Here is a 22,859-nt window from a genome sequence, read left to right as displayed (position 1 = left end):
ACCTACCGTTAATACGCCCTAGATACACCTACACAGATATTTCCTGACATATCCAATGTAAAAAAATTAACCCAAATAAGGAAAAATAGGAAGCTTCGAACTACTCAAAATTTAATTCATCCATCTTCCAATCAATTATCCAATACATGCTTTAATTAAAATCTTCTCTCATTTCTCGTAGGCCTACTATCGAGTACCGAATCCGTTTTTTATTCTCATTGAATACCGTGCATGCCAGCCTAGCGTACTTCTATTAGGCTACAACCAGGTAGTTAACAGTAGTCTAAAATTGTGTTGGATAAAATGTATCAAACCAAACACTTTACTTTCAGTGCGTGGCAAGCATGTGTGGATTGTAGGAGCCTTAAGTATATTTCTTTCAGTAACATCAGTAACAGTTATTTTTTTCAGTAAAAAATAACGGAAAACACGAAAACCAAATAAATGTCACTTTTCATCGATTTATAAAACAAATATTTTTTTAAAAGACTCCAAGTACCAGAATGCAATATAACAAATATCAGTCTCCTTCGCTAGAGCTTTTGGCACGCCCGGGGTGGGGGGCAGCCTGAAAGGGCGCATTGTGTTGGGAAGTGACTGCGGGGCGTCCTGGGCACTCGGGTCCTGCTCAGTTTGCTGTCAGTGCCGGGGGGGTGGGATCCGCAGAGTCTGAATCATGAACATCATCATCGCAGCCGACTGGGAGGGGTGCAGAAATTGTGCAAGATACGGTTAAAGAGCACCTCCGTCCTTCCAGCAGATGGAAAGGCTGGGGAATCCCTAAGACTCTCGGCAGGATGCAGGGGGGAGACGCGCATGTTCCCCTCCGGCGCTGCGCTGCGGTGTGACCAGCCTGGAACAAGACTACGGAGTATCAACGGATGATAAACCCATTTATTGTCTAGCCCGAGTCGCAGTAGTTGTCAGTGAAGGTTGATCGCTGTTTTATTAAAAGACTGAAATATGGGGAACGCGGGGAGCATGGATTCTCAACAAACTGATTTCAGGGCTGCGCATATGCCCCTGAAACTGCCGATGCCGGAGCAATGTGAACTGGAAGAGCGTTTTAACGTCGTTTTGGTAGGTTAATTAATGCTTTCTAATATTTCTGAAGGAACATTGATTGGTTTCTGTTTCAAGTCTGTTACGTCTTATCACAGACAGCGGCAGCCTTATGGTCTGGTTGCCACTGCCCTTTGGAGTATTCAGCTGTCATTATATGGGATGTTTTGAATATTGCCGGTCTGATTTAATTGCAGACTAGCCGAATAACCTTGATTAGATTATGTTCCATCTGAGAATAATTGACGGACAATATGCGTCCCCAGCAGCCAACACTGGAATCAGTGCGCGCATATGGGAAAACCACATGGACTATTACTAATTTGCAATTTAAAGCGTTTATGGTGGTTACTGGCTTCACACAACTTCCGTATATATTCTCTGTCCGGTAAAGGGGAAAGCTATAAATGCCAGTCAGTGCAACAAGTACGTATGCCTATAGCAGATAAGAGGAAAACAAAATTCTACCTCTCATTTTTCTGAAATTAGAAAAAGGGGGAAAAATGATTTGTCTGAATAGGTTCAAACACAGTTAAACATGAAGAAACTGTTTATACACTAAAACCGGGATGTTATTAAATACCAGTCGTTCGCAAAATAGGCCTAATAATTAAAAAATCCCATTGGACATTCGCCTGATTACGGTCCCTGAGCAAGTATATTAAAATACCACTATGGCTCTGTAGCAATACATTATATAAATATATATCCTAATTTGCAGTAGGCTATTTGCTAGTCATTTCGTATGTGATACATCTAGCGATGGATCGAGTATGTTAGTTTCCGCTTATTTAAAAGAAAAAAAACACAAGTAACGAGAAAAGCAGAATAAGTAAATCCGATTCCTGAAGATCGCCACGCCTTTTTAGTCTTGCGAGTCTGAGGGTGTAATTTGGGATAGCGGGGGCTGTCTGCTGAACGCGCTGCATGATCTGCGGTATAAAGGCGGATTGAAACGGGCACCGGTCGCTTTGAAGTGATCCCGATGATATTACAGCGCTCCGACACGCTTTACCCTTAGTCCAAAATGTTAAAAACGTGCTTCTCCGGGGGAGCGTTTTATTGCCTGGCATCAATTAAGTGCGTTTACTCAGCCATGCAGGAGCGCCGGTCGTAGGACTGTGATCTCTGGGCAGCCGCGCAGTTTGAAGATGCACCTGCGTTTCGCTGGCAAGTTGGCTTTAATTATCTTTTGTTTAAGCTGATCATCTGTCGGTGCGCAACAAGATCTCATTTAACATCTGGCACATCAAAAAGCCTTTGCGTGGAAGAGCTCATGCCTGGTGGTGGTGCTTATAAATGTTGTCACTCACCAAGTCATTAATAGCCTTTGGAAAGGGAAAAAGCAGTCGTCCTGTATATAGCTGGTAGTTGCTGCTGGTGACTCGTAGCCTAGATTTCTTTTTTAAAAAATTATGATGGAAAATGTTTTTTTTTTTTTTTTGGATGGAGGGGTGCCTGAGTTTTATAAGGTCATCCTAGGACACGCCACACACCATCCTGGGATGGTCATTGCTCTGAAAATGGCTGTCCATATCAAAGGATATTGCAGAAGTAGCAGTGAAAGCAGGATTTAAAATAATACCTGTCATTTACTGGTTTTATATTCTTTGTGTTACATATTCCAGTTGTTGTCCTCACAATTAGTTACGGCTGTTTGTTTCCAAGTTCCTGTTATCTGGTAACTTTTTTTTCATCACTTACTGCATGGTTCTCTCATCATTTAAATCCAAACCAGTGTTGAGGTTGGATAAAGACTAAGTCAGGGCTTGGAAAATGAAAATGGTGACATATGACAGGCCCACAGGCCAGCAGCTGACAGGCCCTGACTTAAGCTTGGGCTCTGCATGGTGTTCAATCGGTCGCTGTAGGAGACCATGGCTTGTCATAGTGATCTTCTTGGGCTGTAATTGGCTGACAGATGCAACCTCTATGGCTGGTATGTGTGTGTGTGTGTGTGTACACTTTCACTGAGGGGAGGGACTGGTTACTAACTGCAAGGTGATTGAGCATTTCTCCTTAATCTTTAAGGACGGCTCACGTTGACTGAAATTTCATCATAGACAGAAAGTATTACCACTGAATGTGTTTCGGTCTTTCCGATTGTTAATGCACAAGCTGGAATTTCAGTACTAAGCTTATATCCTTATTGTATTTGCATCTGCCTTCAAAAACGTCTGAAGTGTGGTCAGAGAGGCATGGAAATTGTCTTGGCTATAAGTCAATGCCTTAATCTAAAGTGATCCCTCTAATATTAATCCTTTTAACAATCCCGAAACTTGAATTTCTTCGAGAATTAAGTGCTCTCCTCAACAGTGTAAAGGCAGTTGCCTCTCTTTAAATATTATTATTGAACCTGTAAGTCTTTGATGATGAGTGATTTGCTACAGCTAGCAGTGGGTCTGGTCCAATTCTTTAGAGCTCTTGGCCGGTCCACGTTCAGATCTGCGTTTACGAGGATGTCTAAGTGTGCAGAGAACCCTAAAATGAATTTAGATTAAAAGGTGGATGTTAATCAGTCCATGACTGCGACAGTGTGCCTGGGATCCTGCCCACCCCCGATTTGTTTATTTCTTATGTCTGAACACTTCATTTTCTAATCAACTAGTTGTGAAGCCCATGTGTGCAGGTGGAGCTGAAATGTGAATAGGCTGTGGAATCTGAGGTCTTGGTTGGTAGCTCGCTAGGTCGGTGAGTGGGTAAGCAGGTCGTTCTTGTGTCGCCATGAAATGAAATTCACTCTCCCTGTATTACAGGTGTTCTTCGCAGCTTGCAGCGTGGGGCTGTTGTGTGATTGGATGCCCAGTGAATCTCCCAGCTCGCACCGAGATGATACCCTCTCCAGTGAAGGGTCTTTGCTCTGACGCAACTTGCCTTGCTGCCACTATGAGTTCGGCACTGTGATCGTGCTGCTTAATCGTTTTATTGCTGTGTAAACTCCGGTGAAGTGTTCAGCAGTGTTTGCAGTCAGAGTGTGCCATAACTGTCTCTGCTTGTGAGTGTCTGTCACTGATGACATCACCAGTTACTCCGCCTTGATGGGAAGTCGCTAGTGAAAAATCGCAAGAAAGCATGCGTTATAAGATGTGGTATCGCTGGGGCTTAGTTGTGAGTACCATAGCCTCATGCCTGCAGTGTCCCCCCCCCCCGTGCAGCTTTCCGTTGGGCTCTCTAGCTTCCTCCTGTAGTCCAAAAACACAACGCTGAAGTGAAGTGGTGTGTCTGAATTGCCCGTAGTGTGTGTGCCTGAGCTGGGCTGGCGTTCCATACAGGGTGTCCTCTGCCCTTTGCTTTCTGGCTTCAGGCCCACTTCAACTACTAAATGACATGCGGTAAATCTATAAATAACTTGGGAAAAAGCTGGAGGTCCAGAGTCGTACCTTTTGGAGGTTGACTCCTGAAAATTACACATTGGAATGCAGATCTGTGCACATCTCCCATTTAGCTCTCCTTTGAGACATAAACGTACAGATACAGACTGTCCCCGACTTACGTTCCGTTTCGACAGACAGGTCGTACGTTGAAATGGATGCATGTCGGAGTAGAATAATCACACTGACCTTTATGCGCATGAAATAGACTGGGAGGTGTGTGTGGGGCTGGGAGGGTCAGGCTGCTATACGGTGTGGTATTTTCCCACAAGGATTATCGTACTGTATGCAATGCACACTAGGTAGCGTAACACTGTCAAACATACGATCACCTGAAATATTACGTATGTTTAAAAAATGTCCAAGTTGCCCAAAGTCAAATGGGTAACAAGGGACAGTATGTATACAGTTGGGGTCTGGTCATCTATCCGCTGCCCCTGGAGTGTTTTGGGCAGGTAAGGGCCTTGTTCAAGGGCCCAACAGACTTGTGACCATTTTGCCGAAGCCGGCGATCGAACCAACAACCTTCTTATCCCTCACAGTGTTCAGTTGTTGAACCATTTTGCATCCAGATTTTTTCTCACACATTCAGCATAAATACAGTAATTCTAGTCATAGAAGATAATAAGGAAACCTTATTGCAGAGGGTCTCTAACTTACTCATGAAATATGTTTCTCCTTGGTCAATTCTACGAAGGAAGGAACTTCCTTAGCTGTCTCTGGCTTAGCTCTGTAGTCTAACCAGACTTTATTATCACGACTAAGGCTGTCAACAAGATAAGAGAGCAGCTATTTCACATGTGACCTACAAACTGGAAGTAATATGTTTTGTTTTACTTAATCAGAAGGTTTGATGTATGTTTTTCTGATTTTCAGGGTTACTTACGGGTATGTTCTTGCGTTACATATTCAGGCATTGATTTAGGTTTTCAGAGCGCCTTTGATACACGATAATCATCCCTGTTTTATGATGCACTTAGTGTGGTACACTTTAGAGTTTTCTCTTATTCCTTACATTTTTAACTCCTACTGGTACTACTCAATTAATATGTACACACACTCTTCCAGTCATTGAACCATTTGTTTGTTTGCTTTTTTGAAATCCTCATTTCATTAGAAGTAGGAGCTTGCAGGAGATTAGAGTATAAAACTGATTACTGAGCTGGTCATGCATTTAATTGTCCCTCTAAGTAAGCCCTGATTCTGTTACCATAGTGCTAGTTTTTTTTTTTTTGGCTGTTGTATTTTATTATTGGATCAAAGCAGTGGCTACGATGAGGATCGGAGTAAACAAAATGGTTTTTGCTGACCGTGTTTGAAACAGATGTGGAGAATCCTGCCGCAGAGCCCAGAGGGGTGAGGTGTTTCTGTGCCTGTTTATTTCTGGGGCATCAGGGTGTTTATCTTACTCTGTGAGGCGAGTATAAAATCCCACGTGGCACTGTATTTACACTTTGGCGTAAAAGCTGAAGAGACTGGTTTACACGCGGGGAGACCACACTGGACACCGACCCAGTTTCAGCACCCCTCTCTCTCCCTGGAAAGAGATCAAACTCGCAAGCCTGTTTCCTGACTAATCTATCAGTGCCTTGGCCTAGCGTCGGCTTTGTATGTCTGACACCTGAATGAATCTTCATCAGTTTGTATTTCTTTCAGTGCTGGTTTATTCATTTGTTCTCTGTGAATTTCATAAATCTCTGCATGTCGTGTCATATCAGCTCTTGAGTTTGGATGGAACAAAAAAAACAATGTTATAGGTGTTCCGGAAATTACCCCCCCCCGCCCCCCCACCATGTATTATGCTTGAGAGTTGGGACACTGTCTGGTGGGGCTATTTCCACCCTCGGCGTTCAAGATGTAATAATGCGTTAGAACTTTCAGCCCCACTAATGGTTGCTGCTCTTTAAAAATTGATTCGTCCGGTCGCAAGGCTCCATAGGAGCACGGTCATCACCAAGTGGCCCTGGTGAATCTCTCACTCACGCGACGTGATAAATTGCACAAGGGCTCACCCGGGAAAGATGACTCCATAAAAATGTGCATTCACTGAAAGTGGACTAAGCACGGGATCCTCATGGAAATAATTTCCATCCCTCTAGGTAGCGTGTTGCTTGGAACCTGTTGGCAGATGGGGAAGTTGTGAGGAAATTATAGTAGCATGCTTGACTGTTATTTGTGACCTGGAGTGGATTGTTTCTGATATAATTTGCTGTAAATATCCTAGATTATTATCATACCAAATTTTGCATGAGAAGTGCAATTTCTGTCTTTTATAAAAATGTCATCTCTGGCTGTTTGCTTCAGATGCCATTTGCCTGTTGCGAGGGCTGTAACATGTAGGTAGCACATGTGTCTCCTATAAACACCTTAAATGCTTTCAGATTGATGCCCATATGTGCTGATGGTTTAATTAACATTTCCATAACACCAGGCTTTTGTGACAATGCTATTCTTTCAGAAACAAATAATCCTTTTGATGTTGGCTTGAGTTTCTCTGAACATTGAAACTTTTTTTCCTGCAAAGTATTGCTTTTTTTAAACCATGAATAAGTATAAAAGCGATATACAATGGAAACTATTCATAGTTATGATCAACCGCTTATATGGCTCAAAAACGTCCCGTACAAATACTTGATTAAATAATTTTGTTATAGAAATCAAATAGTCTGCTTACAGTGTTCATTTTGGGTCTTTTTATACATAACATATGGAAAGATTTTTAACTGCAGTAATTCTTATTTTTTAACTTTACTTTGATTGCACTATTTTGCCTTGCGGTGTGCTGTTCTGGGTAGTCGCATCTAATTGTAAATCTCCAAAATCGAGCCACCAACATGCAGTGGCAAAACTGCAATAGGCTGTATGTTATGCACAATAGTATACTGTATTATAGTGTATTTGAATTATACACAGTTCAGTAAATTAATTTGTGTAGTACTGTAATTTGAAAAGCGTTTGAAACAGCTATACTATATTTTGAAATCCTCAATAAAATTTAGTAAATATCGACGCTGTCCGTTTTATTACCTTATATTCATGTAATAAATATACAAATGTCAATTCGATGGAAATCTACCTGAGACATAAAGATGTAAAAAAAAAATAATTAAAAATCAGTTATAATGCGCTTATAGTGATCAATTTCACCCAGACAGCCGTGATCATTATAAGCAGTTTCCACTGTATTTGATTTTTTCTTGAACAAAATATAACATTTTCTTTTTATTATTTGAATATAAGGAAATGACAGTAACACTTAAAGCATCCATGTATAATGCATTCATAAAGTATTATAAATTTGGCTATAAATATTTGTAAAAAGGCATAACACATTACAGCCATGTTAATTATGCATTATGAATGCACTATGAGGCTCTCATCTACTGTATAATGCACTATAGACACGTTTATAATGCATTATAATGGTCATTATAAGCATTAATGATGCGTTGTATTGCATAGATTAATAATAAACATTAATACAATCTGTCATCATTAATACTGTTGACATTTCTGTTTGAGCGGGTCGTTATTGGTTGCTTTGGTGGTATAACACATTTTTTTTTCCCCCCCGAAAAAGGGCATTAGTTGTCTTGGCATTTTATTTCAAATTTAAATTTTTTAACTGATCTGGTTTATAGGCACTGAAAGCCCATTCGCAGGACCGATACCCTGGAAAGGGTAAGTGGTCCAAAGATGGATTTATAGGTATGAATTAATGGAATCTCGTACTGTGATGTAATAGCAATTTGCAGTTGCAATTTAGATCTGAAAGAAAAACTCCCCACAGTCCTATAGTAAAAAATTCCTGTTGGATATTTATGATTTTAACAACAGAAGTTGATCTGTTGTGTGTGTTTGTGTGTGTGTTCAGTAATATATATTTTCTTATGTTCTTTAATATTACTGTTTGAAAGGCAGTTTGGCTCTCATAATAAAATCAGTTGGAAACACCAGAATGTGAAGCATTAAGCTCCTAATCTCTCTTCAGTGTGCAGCACATCTGAAAACGGCAGTTTCTGGAAGTGCTCCGCTCATGTTGGTGATGAGCTAGTCGTGATGGGATCCCCTAGAGGATGTCCTTTTGCTGGGAACGTTTCTTGCTCCTGGATTCCAGGCTTGGCAAGTAATGTGACTTACAGATGATCGGGTCAGGTTTCATCCTACAAGCATGAAGATGCTCCAGAGGAGAGATCCTTGGCCAAAATCTCAGGGTATTGGTTTGGGTTCTTGGGCCTGAAGTCAGACGCAGTGGGCTAAGTGATCTGTAGGGACCCCTCGCTGTTGGGCTCTAGGCCATGTAGCAACCTAGCTTCTCAGCCAACACCCCCCCGAGCCCCCACCGCACCCCCACCCTGTGTCCTGCATCGCTGTCAGATTCCAAGCCAATGTGACCTCCTATCTAATGCCCATCTCCAAAAGTTCTCATTGTTTCATGGCTTGCCAGTGCTGCAGATGTACACTAGTCACTCTTTAATGCTGATCCAGGATTACAGTTTGCCTAGTTGCTGTAATGGTGTTGTAGAATGTGAGGCTTATTGTTGGTAGGTTTTAGGAGAGTTTGGGAAGTGAGCAATATGGTCTGAGTTAGATATTATACAGTTTCTTGCGCCTGTATGATTACACCTGCCTCGTTAGGTCATCTTGCTCACTTTACATCGATGAATGTGAGTCCATGAGGAAGAACAGGTTCTGATCTGCTATAGCAATGAAAGCCCCAAGGCTGCAGTGACCCTTGAGGGCCAGTGGTGCGTTTCGCTATAGATGAGGTCTCCATGGTGATGACATTTGTACAGTGGGTTAATCTCTTGCTAATTAAGATCTTGAGCTGTACTAACTGGTTTTGTGGGGGGAGGGGAGTGTGCCTGTATACACACACACACACACACACACACACACACAAACGTGAGGGTTCCTCCAGTACCAGCTTAGGTCACCTCTTGGCACTGGAAGCATCAGGTTGTCATGTGAAGCCAGATCCTGCTTTAACAGTCTTTGACTTGCAGAAACAGTGGCAAACTTTGCACTGAGTTTTTTTTCTTTTCCGCGTGCTAGATGATCTTGAAATGGAACAATCATTAAAAGCGTGTTAAGATTTAGTTTCCCAGAATTCACTGGTGCAATCAAATCATCCACTTAAAGTAAAAATGTTTGCCTAAGCAAAACATACTGACAGGAGTGGGTAATTCAGGCCCAGAGAGTGAAAATCCAGACTAGCTGACCAGATGAGGAAAAAGACTGGTTGGTTGGAACAAAATTTTGGTCTGGACTCTGTGCTTGAACTTCCTTCCTCCATTCGTTCATTAATTTTATTGAACCCCCCCCCCCCCCCCAGAGTATTTTAAGCCTAGACCCGAGTATTTTAGCTCCGATGCCTGTCTTCCTTCCTTAAAACAAAAAAAGAAGTCAAGCCCCTGTGTGTTCAAATCTCATTTTGAAATAGTGTTGCTTTAGAAAATACTGTCAAAATACCATATACTGCATTCTAGGCGGCATGGTGGTATGAAAAATTCACATACTTCCTGACCCTTGCCTTACATACTGCCTGAGCCGTACCTTACGTACTGCCTGAGCCTTACCTTACGTACTGCCTGAGCCTTACCTTACGTACTGCCTGAGCCTTACCTTACGTACTGCCTGAGCCTTACCTTACGTACTGCCTGAGCCGTACCTTACGTACTGCCTGAGCCTTACCTTACGTACTGCCTGAGCCTTACCTTACGTACTGCCTGAGCCGTACCTTACGTACTGCCTGAGCCTTACCTTACGTACTGCCTGAGCCTTACCTTACGTACTGCCTGAGCCTTACCTTACGTACTGCCTGAGCCGTACCTTACGTACTGCCTGAGCCTTACCTTACGTACTGCCTGACCCGTACCTTACGTACTGCCTGAGCCGTACCTTACGTACTGCCTGAGCCTTACCCTACGTACTGCCTGACCCGTACCCTACGTACTGCCTGACCTGTACCTTACGTACTGCCTGAGCCTTACCTTACGTACTGCCTGACCCGTACCTTACATACTGCCTGAGCCTTACCTTACATACTGCCTGAGCCTTACCTTACATACTGCCTGACCCGTACCTTACATACTGCCTGAGCCTTACCTTACATACTGCCTGACCCGTACCTTACATACTGCCTGAGCCTTACCTTACATACTTCCTGAGCCTTACCTTACATACTGCCTGAGCCTTACCTTACATACTGCCTGACCCGTACCCTACGTACTGCCTGACCCGTACCTTACGTACTGCCTGAGCCTTACCTTACATACTGCCTGAGCCTTACCTTACATACTGCCTGACCCGTACAGTACCTTACATACTGCCTGAGCCTTACCTTACATACTGCCTGAGCCTTACCTTACATACTGCCTGACCCGTACCTTACATACTGCCTGAGCCTTACCTTACATACTGCCTGACCCGTACCTTACATACTGCCTGAGCCTTACCTTACATACTTCCTGAGCCTTACCTTACATACTGCCTGAGCCTTACCTTACATACTGCCTGACCCGTACCTTACATACTGCCTGAGCCTTACCTTACATACTGCCTGAGCCGTACCTTACATACTGCCTGAGCCTTACCTTACATACTTCCTGAGCCTTACCTTACATACTGCCTGAGCCGTACCTTACATACTGCCTGAGCCTTACCTGTAACAACTGCATGTGCGTAAAATAAACATTACCCATATTACCACTGCACCTTGTCCAGACCTAATATATAACAGTCTTTGGTTAGACTGAATCTAGTTAACATCCTGCTAGAGATACTTTATAAAAGACCTCTCATTTTTCGGTCAATAATGTGAATAAATATTTCTTAATCTGATTTGTACAAACAAGCACATGAGTCTTTATTCTAATATCCATGTCAGAAAATGATCGCGTGGCCTCCATCTTCCTCACCCTGGAGAGTTCATCGTAGCCTCGATTCGAAGCCTCGGGATGCCAAGACAAATATACAAGTATTGACAGAGTCCTTTAGGAATGCCCCATTACATTCTGGCTCTTGTTGACACATCTTTGTCAAAATTCGACATTGTTCAATTGTGTTTCTTACAGCCAGATTTCTTGCTTTGCATTTGCAGAATTTCTACTTCAGCTATTGCGCAGTGTCAGGAATGGTTGTTCACTAACACTGTCTACTCTGTGTTTGTCTGTCTCCTATATACTGTAGGTAACTAATCTGTCTGGTTTTTCCTGTACCAGATACTAATCATGCAGATAAGACAAACACATAATTAATATATGCTTTTAATTATTGTGGGAACATCTTCAGTCCCCACTTACTGTATATGTCCTGCTTTATATGTCAGAATTTCCATAATTGTTTTTTACAATGGCCACTGCTCTAAGCCCCCTTTTCTCCCAGTTTTCACTTTCGTTTGTTTCTGAGATGCTAATTACAAAAGTGTTACAATGATGAAAACCAGCCTGACCTTAGGGTTTCTGTGTTTTGCCCTTTTTCATTTTGCAGACCTTAATCTGTGGGGTGAGTTAGTCGGCGTAGTGTCAGGTCCTTAGGCTAATGCTAAATGGAGGGGGGGGGTATTCCATGCAGGAAGCTGCCCCATTGTCCTCCTCAGAGAGTGTTTGGAGTCTCACAGCAGGTGGTTGGCGTCTTCATTCGATGGCGCAGGTGGGTGATCCCCAGTAGGTATCATCTCTTCCATGAAATATCAGGTCTTACTTGGAAGTACAGGAGGTGATGACTGTACACTCAGTCCGTGCATTATATATATATATATATATATATATATATATATATACACCACAACACAAAATCATGGATTGCATGGAATAGCCTTATCTGTTTACATTGGGTTCCATGTGGGTGGGAGAGAACGTGCGTGTGTGTGTGTGTGTGTGTGTGTGCGTGCAAGCGGGTATACCTATCCTTATGGGGACACAGTGTCCCCATAACGTGATAAATATTCGTTTTTTTTTCCCCCTTTTGCGGACCGGTTTCCTGGTCCCCATAAGGGAAAACTCTATTTAATTAAAATCGGTGCTATGAAAAAACTAAAAATGCAAAAACTTGTATTTTGTTTGGATACGTATAGTTATGGTTAGGGCTGGGTGGGTGTTATGGTTGTCATAGTTAGCGTTAGCATTTTTCCCATTGAAATGAATGAGCGGTCCCCATAAGGATAGGTATACCCGACATGTGTGTGTGTGTGTGTGTGTGTGTGTGTTTATGTGTGGGGAAGGGGGTGGTTTCTAGTTTTATGGAGGATGCAGCTTTAGGATGAGGGCCAAGCTGCACAGGGACCAACACCCCCCCCATCTGGGACTGGCCTCGCTGTTCTGCCAGCTTCGATTGAAGGTCCGCTACAGGGTGCCGCCTGGGGCTGCCACACTAGAAAGGAGGGTTTAGTGTGACATCTGCAAAGTCAGGGAGCCCCCAAGTGCTTCCTCAATGGGCCCTGGCGCCCCGCCCTCCCACAATACCGCTAATGTGACGGCAAAGTGCGTCTTACGCGCTGGGGAGCCTTTTGGAAGGGCAGTTGCTTCCTTGAGAGAGATGACACAGCACTCTTTGTCACAGAGGCCATGGATTTCATTGGCTTTGACCCCGGCCGTAGGCTAACAATCACCAGGAGCGATTATGCCGTAGGAAAGCTGTAGGGAGGCCAGGAAAGGAGACGCAGACCAGCTCTAGGAGCTCTTCTAAATCCTCTCTGGTGCCTCAGAGTTCCTGAAAACTGATGCTCTGAGTTGTGCCACTATTTCTCAGATTTGATTCATGCAATATGGCTTTAGACTAACAGTGCAGGTTAGCAATTTGATTCCAGCTTCGTAGAAGGTTTTTCATAAATAATTATGCTTTAAACTGCATGTACTTCTCTACTTAGACTTAAAATTTCATCAGTCTTGATTTTTTTGGCACTAGTTATTGTTAATAGGGGTCCGTGATTAATATTTTGCATAGGAACCAGGCTGTGATCAAGGCTGTTTCAGGGAAGGCAAGATGTAAAGACAGTCTTTGCGTTTTATATACTGCAACGCCTTATTTTCAGGTATTTAAAGAAAAATATGAATTGAAATATTGTCAGTTATCTATCTAGTTTGTCTAAAATGTGTTTTTATAGTACCTTTGCCTGGTACTGCATATCACAGAGATTCGGGTGCCTCAGTTATAAAGAAGGAAGCAAACTATTTTAAAAAGTGAAGTCACGTCTCAATTGTACAGAGCGCTGTATGGTTGCATGTCTGTTCTTCCATTCGTTTTTTTTTTACGTGTTAAAATTTTCCCAGACAATCTGTGTTGAGCTGGTTAACAGGCTTTGACAATGAGATAAGCGGCCTGCGGACTCGCCATATCTCTGCTATTTATCGGAATCTTGCAATGCTGGCAAGCCAATCGAAGATCTTCTGATGGTTCCAGCTCATTTCAGAATAGTGGTTTAAAACCAGTTTTTATTTTGGTCCTTAGCCCTACTTAAAGACATGTATCCCATGTCTTGGTTTGAAGGAGCTTATTCAGGGACAGATGGAGGTGGCCAGTTGCTGATATCAGTCCAAATTAATAGCTGTGGCCCACTGCTATGTCACATGTGGGTTAAATGCAGAGGACAATGACGATCACTTTCACTTTCACTTTACCATCGCACTCACTGTTACAGAAATGTTCCTCTGCAGGAGGAGAACAAGGCCGCTCAGGTTATGCCTCCATGGTCCTGAGCCCGAGATGCCCATCGCCACATTAAAGCTCCCAGATGTCGTGCCGTGAGCCGCTGACTTTCGGTCAGTTGTGGCGTGTCCTCCCTGCCAGCTACTTTTTAAAAGTCTTTAATTCGCTATAATTTGAATGATCAAAAATAGTGTCCCCCGTCACGTGTGCGGGGTGGTGGCTGGTTCTGCAGCAGGTGCCCTACTGGTCAGAGTCAGAAACTGGTAATATGAAGCTCCTTTTGTCTGAATGTCATAGTCATGAAGGGAAACTTGATGCGTCACTGGCTGTTGTGCTACCTTAACTATTAGAAGTATCATATGAGCAGAACTTTGGCTGAAATAATGCAGGCATAAGGCTGCATCCATCGCACTGGTCTCCTGTCACCCTGTCGCATGACATGCTTGGTAGGTCTGGACTTGGTAAAACCCTCATCTAGACCATTTTCTGCACAAATATGTCACGTTTCATTTGGTCTGTACCTTTATTGCAATTTCCTGCCTGTTAATTCTTTGGTTGGCAAATTTGTCTGTAAACTGGATTGAAATGTTGCCTTTGTTAATAATTAAGCTTGACCTTACTCGCACACATATGAACCCCTGGAGATGGTAATAAATGAGACAGAGACCAGTCGTGGGTAATGAAATGAAAATAATTGGTAAAAATGTGTGGAGGTCTTATCGGTACAGTGAACAGAGACTCTCATCATCACTCCTCACAGGATCCGAGAGCTCGCATTAGAAAGGCAGATCAGATGTCAAACACACACGCAAATGGGGGGGGGAGGGGGGGCCGTGAGTCTGCAAGCTGGGCGGTGGGCCTGCAGTGTCCGGATTACATGAGTACTCTACACAGTGGACACCTGCAGCTCTGCTAGAGTTCACTGGATATGAGGGCCAGCAGCAGGAGTGAGTGAAAGGAAAAATTTTTTTTTTCATCTGCAGTTTTTATTCTATGTACCACTGCTTGTTTCTATGGTATGGAAGTATGGCCACTTTTTATTGAAAAAATTAAACCAATTGCTGCTGTTTCAGCTTCCCGTTCTGTCCCTCATATTAAGCCTGTCCTACTCAACCAGGCAGCTCGTTTTAAATTATTAAAAATTACTCAGTTCAATGAAGGCTGCTTAAATATTGTATCGTTCAATTTGTCACTATCTCAGATTTTTCTCTGTAGCAAAATGTTGAGCCGTTGCTGTTTACACCCTTCTAATAGGTGCATAATCGGGGATTGTGTGGGTTTGAAACAGGAAATGGAATCTCCCTGACCTTGTGGCTCCGGGGCCTGCATCCAATCAGCAGAGTTTTTCAATGAGATCTTCCACTGGATCTTGGAGCTTATTGGGAAGTAAAAGCCTCTGGTTTTCTGCCCCCTGGTGTCTGGGGAGGATGCAGGTCCGGAGTAGTTACAGACAGAAGGGTGACAGACATGCATATCTGCTCAGTTTACAAACATTACATGCAGACATTGTGCCTCAGTTGCCACAGATTTGGTTCAGGACAAAGTAAAATACTTAATTATAAATGGTCAAGACCCTGAGACATAGTTAAATTTTTCTTCAAACGTTTGAACATGTGATTCATATTAATGTCCTGTTGCTAATTAGAATCTAATTGCATTAAGCACAATCTGCAGTGGCTTGTAGTGTTTGATTTCCCAAGGTTATGCCCTTAAGATCTTGTTTAAAGGTACTGCAGGAGCTGTTCAGTGTCATTCAAGCCTTTAGGTTATAAGTTCAGCTCCTAATTACGTCATCTTCATAAAATTATAAATCCACTTTTGGGCAGTTTGAACAACTACTGTATTTCCCATCGCTGGAGCTCAGAGCTGGAAAGTGCGGCTGTAAGATGTACAGTAACCACTGTTCTTAGATCAGTGTAAAGTTACTGCCAAGTTCTGCTGGAAAGTATAACTGTCAACCACAGAGTAACCACTGTTCTCAGACTAGTATTTATCACCGGGCTGCACCGAAATCTGCATTAGGTCTGTCTTTGCGAACTACTGTGTCTTCAGAGAGAGGCAGTTGCAGACATTTGCAAAATGGAATCCATCCACTGCTAGTATCTATCAAATTAGTATTTATCAATAGTATTTATCAAATTGTCTCAAATATAAATATTCAGACACTAATTTTATATCTGTTTTCGTTCAATTTGAATCCCATACGACCTGTTTTTAAATGTTTTGTGTTCTGGGGTTTGCTAACAATTTGGGAAAATATAAATTTGTTGTAATTTGAGCCAGCAAACCAGCAGCACGGAACCAGTCCTCTGCAACTGCGAAGAACGGCGATTACTCAACGCACAGTCAAGGCTGGGAGGGGGAAGGGTGACCACTTGTTCAAGCAGCCATCAGGTGATGTGGTCGGTGAGGTGGAAGGTCCCAATTTGCAGTTCTGTCCCCGTTGATGAAGGCTCTGGACTTAAGGGCTTGCGCTCAATGCCGGCATTGTGTGGTATCCAAAAAAAGAGGTTAGGTAACGTTTGAGCGTGTTCCAGTAATAACAAGCATTTCTTTTTGCGGACTCCATGATTGTGTGCTTTTCTTCAGCGTAATTTATCCTACGCATTTTTTTAGCCCGGGGAACCAGTGAGCCTGTGATATCCCTCTGACCACCGATATTTGGAAATGAGGTTAGAAAGATCACTCTTCCGATGGTTTTTGTGAAACAAGGAAATAAGCTGCAATGTCTGCCCCATTGTGGAGCTGGCTGTAAAAGTAAGTCACCCCTTTTCCCTTTGCGTTCCGATACAGCTCATTTCATAAATCATAAATTAACAACAATGTGAGAGAGACTCTGTGAAGTGTAGACCCCGCCCCCCCCCAAAAAAAAAAAAAAAAACACATTTGTGAAACAACCTACCAAACATGTTCAGTGCCAAAGTTACTTATCTGGGATCTGAAAGGTTGAGTGTTATCATGTTTTTTTTTTGCTGCTCTCTAATTCAAAAAGTATGTTGAAAACCATGCAGGTTACTCAACCGTCTACTAGGCTACGGTGTCCGTGGCAATGATAGCTATGCCCTGGAGAGCCTATAAATACATTTTCTGGCAATGTGTGACTCGTTATAAGGTCAGGGGTCAATGTGTGAACTTCCTGGAGAGGAAAGTAGCATGGGCGTCTGTCTGTCTGGACTCCTGCACAAACTTGGCACTTAGGGGAAACCCCCGCAGGACCAAGTTCGCCTTGCAGCGACACACCACATACAGCTTAACTGAAGCATCAGCAGACCTGGGCCAGTGGGGACAGGCAGGCCCGCTGGTTCTACCTCACTGGGTAGGGCGGAAGTTGATAGCCAGTCTGTGACTGTAATGTCCGCCACCGGTGTGTGAATGTGTGTTGTGAATGGGTGAATGTGAGGCATAGATTGTAAAGCGCTTTGGTACTCGTAAGAGTAGTAAAAATCGCTATATAAATGCAGTCCATTTACCATTTTACCATTTAAATAGATGCCATGGACAGGTAAAGATGCCCATTAGGATTCATTAAGCTGCTCACTCTTGGGTTTAACTGAAGTGGCTAGTCATAGAATTTCATAAAATCACTATTTGTTATAATCAGAGATGGATAGTTCAGGTCGAGAAAGTACAAATCCAGACCAGGATTTTCAACCAACCAGTTGCGTATAAAGATTCATAGTCAAAGAGTACTTTGTACTGCTTGATTGAAACAAAATTGTGGTCTGGATATTTACTTTCTGCCTCTGAACTATACACCTCTGGTTATAATCTTTATATTTCCTGTATTTATTTTCCCTGTTGTACGCTGGTGAAAATAGCTTTCAAATCACATTGTTGGTGGCATTGGAGCAGGAAATCACTGCCAGCTTTTGACCAATGGAAAGTGGTAAGTAAGAGACAGTGCTCATTAGACCCCTCCCACCTTGGGTTTTGACGGCTTGTTTCTCCTACCGCAACTGTTGTTGTAATTTTTAATGCGTTTTTGTGTTTAAGTAAACAGAGGAAAAACGTTCAGGGGCTGTGAGTGGCTCAGCAAGCCAAGTCTCTGTGCCGGTGATTAGAAGACACCAATTCATACCCCATCTTTGGCAGAACAGTTCAATGTCTGTGGCCCCTTGAACAAGGCCCCTAACCCCCAGCTTCAGGGGCGCCGCACATCGGCCGACCCTGTGCTGCGAACCCCAAGCTACAGAGCGCAAGATGGGGTAGACGAAGAGAAACATTCCAGTGTACAAATAAAGGATTTATTTATTTATATTCTCTGGGGAAGGAAAACAGCTGCATGTTAGCTGTCATTTGTGAGAATTCATTGTAGAGTGTGTAGGGCTGCTGGACGCTGCTATCCAGGGACATGCTGTGTGTAGCTAACTTCAGGGAAGCTGGTGTCTGATGTCATTGGCCAGCAGAGCAATGCCATCCCTTTGCTCTGTAGGCTGCCGCCTCTGTACTGAAATCCAGGAGGTCACATGATCACAGCCCTTAACCACAACGCTAATGAATGAACATATATGATCTTTTACCGAGTCAGCTTATTCCGCTTGGTATTGTTTCAGTTCCTTTTAATGGAAGACCTATCAGTTCTGCCTGTTTCTTGTGGACTTCTGTAGCCTCTTGAGAAGCAGATGTTTCTGATTATGACGACAGAGCTTCCTCTGGGGCACCTTTCACACAGATCTGCACAGAAACCAACAACAAAGAAATTAGCAACACAACAAGCAGACAAACAGCAGTGGAAATTGACACCATTTCTTAGAGTGATAGACTTTGGGGTCACTGATTGCCAGCAAGCAGGTGGTTTAGAGGTTAATGAGTTTTAGGCTCTCATACTATGATGTGTTGTGCCTTGAGCAATGTATTTAGCAGATGATAGTTGACCTGCATTGCTATACTGATGTTGGGTGAGAGAGATGTTATGGTCAAGGGTCATGAGGCTTGAGGTCAGGTGACTTGATTGCCAACCATTTGTGAACTACCCCCGCCCCAACCCCCCCCCCCCCCCCCCCCCCCCCAACCAAATCCATCAATGTTTACCCTGGTAAGACACAGACATGACCCGTGTTCTCAGAGGAAGTCTGGGATCAGTGGTGTCTAAAAGGGTATGGGTACATGTGATCTTCCTAAGTGGTCTCTGCCATCGTCTTGCCGGCCTTGTTAGAGAAACAGCAGTGCACTTAATTGGCAGGGGAAGGATCCTAGACGTCTGTGTTTTTTTTTTTTTTAATGTTGTGATATGTTTACGTGTGCGTGTGATACATACAGTATGTGTCACAGTGATGCTGGAATTTCCACGAGGAACTCCATAAGTGTTGTTTTTGTTGTGTGCAGGTGTTTTGTTTGTGCTCAAGAGCCGAATTTAGGGCGGATCAGCGTGTGAGGAGGGAGCAGATCGTTCCAGGTTTTCTAAAGACACTTTTGGGTGTGTAATACTAAAGAGTTTGGATCCAGAACTAAAGCAATGCCGGCTTTTGGGGGTCAAGCAGATGTTGCTTTTAAGTCGGATGGACAGTATGGTGCGGTGTTTACATGTTCTTTGTTATTCTCTGGTGTCCTTAAACAGTCCAAAGACACATTTCAAAAGAGTTATAGATTCTGATTTGCCAAAGCGTAGCCAGTCTTATATGCCCTTATCGCTCAGGCTGACCTTCTAACCTGTCAACTACAGATGAGCATTTACTAGAGACTGGTTAGTGGAGCCGTATGAGGTGAACTTCGACGTTCTTCTCAGATGTCCAGCCTCAGCCTCTGTGTTTTGTTGCTCGATCTGCTGGCGATCAACATCTGTGGTTCATAGTTTTTCTGTTTCTTCCCCAGAACTCAATGAACCTCCCACCAGACAAAGCGAGACTGCTACGTCAGTATGACAACGAGAAGAAATGGGAGCTCATCTGCGATCAGGTGAGGACCTGTCTTCACCTTTTCTGCAAGTATCAGGATTACACTCAGCAGGAACCTCACTCAAGCACTAAAGGAGAATCACAGCTCATACAAAGGAGCATCGCAGAACTCTAGCCTGCCCCCTGATGGTAGTCCTCTGAGGGCCTCCTTGTCTTTTTTGTTGCAACTCTTGAATTCATGTCAGTTCATTCACAGAACCAGATGAGGTTTGGAAAAGTTCATGTGTATATAATGTGGAAAAAATTAAGAGATCACTCATTTTTAAACATCTGCATTTTAAAATCCTGGTTTAATCGTTGTTCTGCTGGCAGAAGGCTACACTGAGCAGCAGGTTGCTTCAGGGTTCAAAATTTCTAAAAGAGCATTACACAAGAATAAGGTGAAGCAGGAAACACTGAGAACAACCAGAAACCAGCCAGGTAAAAGGAGGTAGCAGCTTTCTAATGCCAGAGATGACTGTCAACTTATCTGACAGTGTATCAAGAATCAGAAGATGACATCAAGTGACCTTCAAAAAGAACAGGAAACATTAAGTGCAGGTGTGAGGTTCACTGCTAGGACAGTTCGTATCAGGCTCCTAGAAGCGGGACTGAAAGTCCAAGAAAGCGAGAGACGTTTACTCTGCTAATATATATATATGCTCTGCTAGTGTGTGTGTGTGTGTGTGTGTGTGTGTGTGTGTGTGTGTGTATATATATACGTACATACACACACTTTCACAGTCAAATTTCAGCTATACTCTCGCCATTTAGTCAGCATTTTTTTCAGAATGGTCCAACATTTAATTCATAATAAGCCGCGATGCTGTGTGAAATTTTATTGGGCCAAATATATTCACTATCCATTACTGTGCCGTCATGATTTTACATTACGTACGACATTTTCACCGTGGCGTTTCCATGACTCAAGTTTTAGTCTTATTAATAGCCTGCCAGACACAGCCAAGTAACCAAGGCAAAAAAAAAAAACGTCCTCACGGTGAGAATGCTGAAGGTAGAACAAAGACGACAGAGTACCACCATACCGCAAACTAGCGATTTTTTATCCCGTTGTGAAGTACGCAAGTCGTGCCCGAGCCGCATCCGTGCTGATATGCTCCTGCTTACGAGCCAAAAGCGTGACCAAAGCGAGCGGCTTGCATAGCCACCATCTGAATGATCAAAATACATGGAGATACCGGTGTTCTACGCATGGATTGTCTAAAGGAAAAGACGTATATGCTATGCATCATTAGTAGTATCGCACATCGCGATGCATTCCCAAAACTCAGAACCTGAAAATTTCCAACCTCCTACTTGAAGTTAAAGTACTATAGAACAGCTGAATGGAATGGATTCATAATGCAAATTTAAGCAAGCAAATGCTAATTCCACTAGCGTTTGATACGTGCATTTCAAGGTGGCTATCACAAACATGCTAGCAGAAATTAGCACATAGTAAAAAAATAAATCAATAATAATTGCACACAGTAAATCAAAATCATGATGTACATCTTGTGAACAGTAAATAAGCGTCTCTTCGGTTTTATGTCACCGTCTCTCTCCATACCTAGTGTCACCTTTATCAAACCCCTCTGCAGTGGAAAACCGACGTGAGCTGGAACCACTTGAGTATGGCTCGGGTACGGGTCAGTTCCTGAATGCCAGTGGAAAACCAAAGCAAGCTGGAACTGTGCTGTAGCTAGTGTCTCTTTGCAGTATGGCTCAGGTACAGGTCAGTTCCTGAATGCCAGTGGAAAACCAAAGCGACCTGGAACCGCTTTAGTATGTCTCCGGTATGTATCAGTTCCTGTATGCCAGTGGAAAATCGAAGCAAGCTGGAACTGTAGCTATTCTCTCTTCACAGTATGGCTCGGGTACGGGTCAGTTCCTGAATACCAATGGAAAAGCAGCATTTGTGTCATGTTGTTCCCTCCGCTGTTTTGACCGGGGACACTTTCACGTGTTTTTGTTCAAAACCTAAAACAATGTAGGTACCCCACTTTACCTCATTATAGTTCAAATACTGATAAAAATCTATAGAAGACGGCATATAATTCACATTCTTCTGTCGCTTCTGTCATGATTTAATGATGCCTTTTCTCAGCCGTTTTCTCTGGCAGGTCTGGCTGAATTTAAGGCGTTCTTCACAATTGAGTTGGTATCTAATATAACATTTCATGGAGACTGCATGTATAACTGTGTTTGCCTACTCTCCGTATTAATTCCTTCTCAGGCATTAATCCAAAATTTCAAAAGTCCTCATATTGGTTCCACCGGGCTCTGCTTTAAACCATCATAACTGATCAAGAGGAAGGTAATTTTCAACAATTAGTATAATTACTGCACCTGTGATGATGGATTTATAAAGAAAAGAACAAACCCCGGCTTGCATGTCTGAGGGTTTGGCATGGCTTGTAATGAACTGTGGTATGAGCAGCCATCCAGACACCATTGAGGTCGGCCAAATCTGTCTCGACGGCATACTGGCCAGTCGAAAGCAGCCCCTTGGCAGCTTTCAGCTGCAATGTTAATTAGCATTAACTGGTACCGTGGTGAAAGTTAGGCTGGAGGTTCACGTTTCATGTTGACTTCCTTGCCACCACTTCCTGCTGCAAGTGCTCCAGTTGTTTCTGCTGTACTTTAATTTTTCTGCCATAATTTTGGTCAGTCCCTGATGCCTCTCACTTTCCAAGGTTAAGGCTCAAAGTCCCCTCTCCTGGCCAAAGGGGCCGGTCCCCCCCCCCGCCCCTCGAATTACAAGGGCGTCCAAGCATTTCCGGCTACGACCCTGGGCTCGTTAGCGCAGCCTCATGTCTGTACTTGGCATTTGCCAGGGACCTGGTAATCCCATTTACTTTCAGATGGGTGTGTGGGAAATGTCCTTGAACCCAAAGCCAGAGAT

General features: G+C 43.2%; 1 protein-coding gene across 4 annotated transcripts in view; it reads left to right on the top strand.

Moving 5' to 3' along the window:
* Positions 1-586: 586 nt before the first annotated feature.
* LOC111858404 (formin-like protein 2) overlaps positions 587-22,859 on the top strand; it is a 46,042-nt gene continuing 23,769 nt past the window's right edge. For all 4 annotated transcript variants that reach the window (XM_023840159.2, XM_023840160.2, XM_023840158.2 and 1 more), the window contains exons 1-2: positions 587-1,080; positions 19,893-19,976. In XM_023840159.2, coding sequence (XP_023695927.1) covers positions 964-1,080; positions 19,893-19,976 — 201 coding nt within the window. In that variant the 5' untranslated portion in view covers positions 587-963. The remainder of the gene's footprint in view (positions 1,081-19,892; positions 19,977-22,859) is intronic.

The sequence above is a fragment of the Paramormyrops kingsleyae genome, chromosome 16 (assembly GCF_048594095.1).
Source record: "Paramormyrops kingsleyae isolate MSU_618 chromosome 16, PKINGS_0.4, whole genome shotgun sequence".
Taxonomy (NCBI): domain Eukaryota; kingdom Metazoa; phylum Chordata; class Actinopteri; order Osteoglossiformes; family Mormyridae; genus Paramormyrops; species Paramormyrops kingsleyae.
The sequence above is the reverse complement of the archived record's forward strand: the minus strand, read 5'-3'. Positions and strand labels throughout refer to the sequence as shown.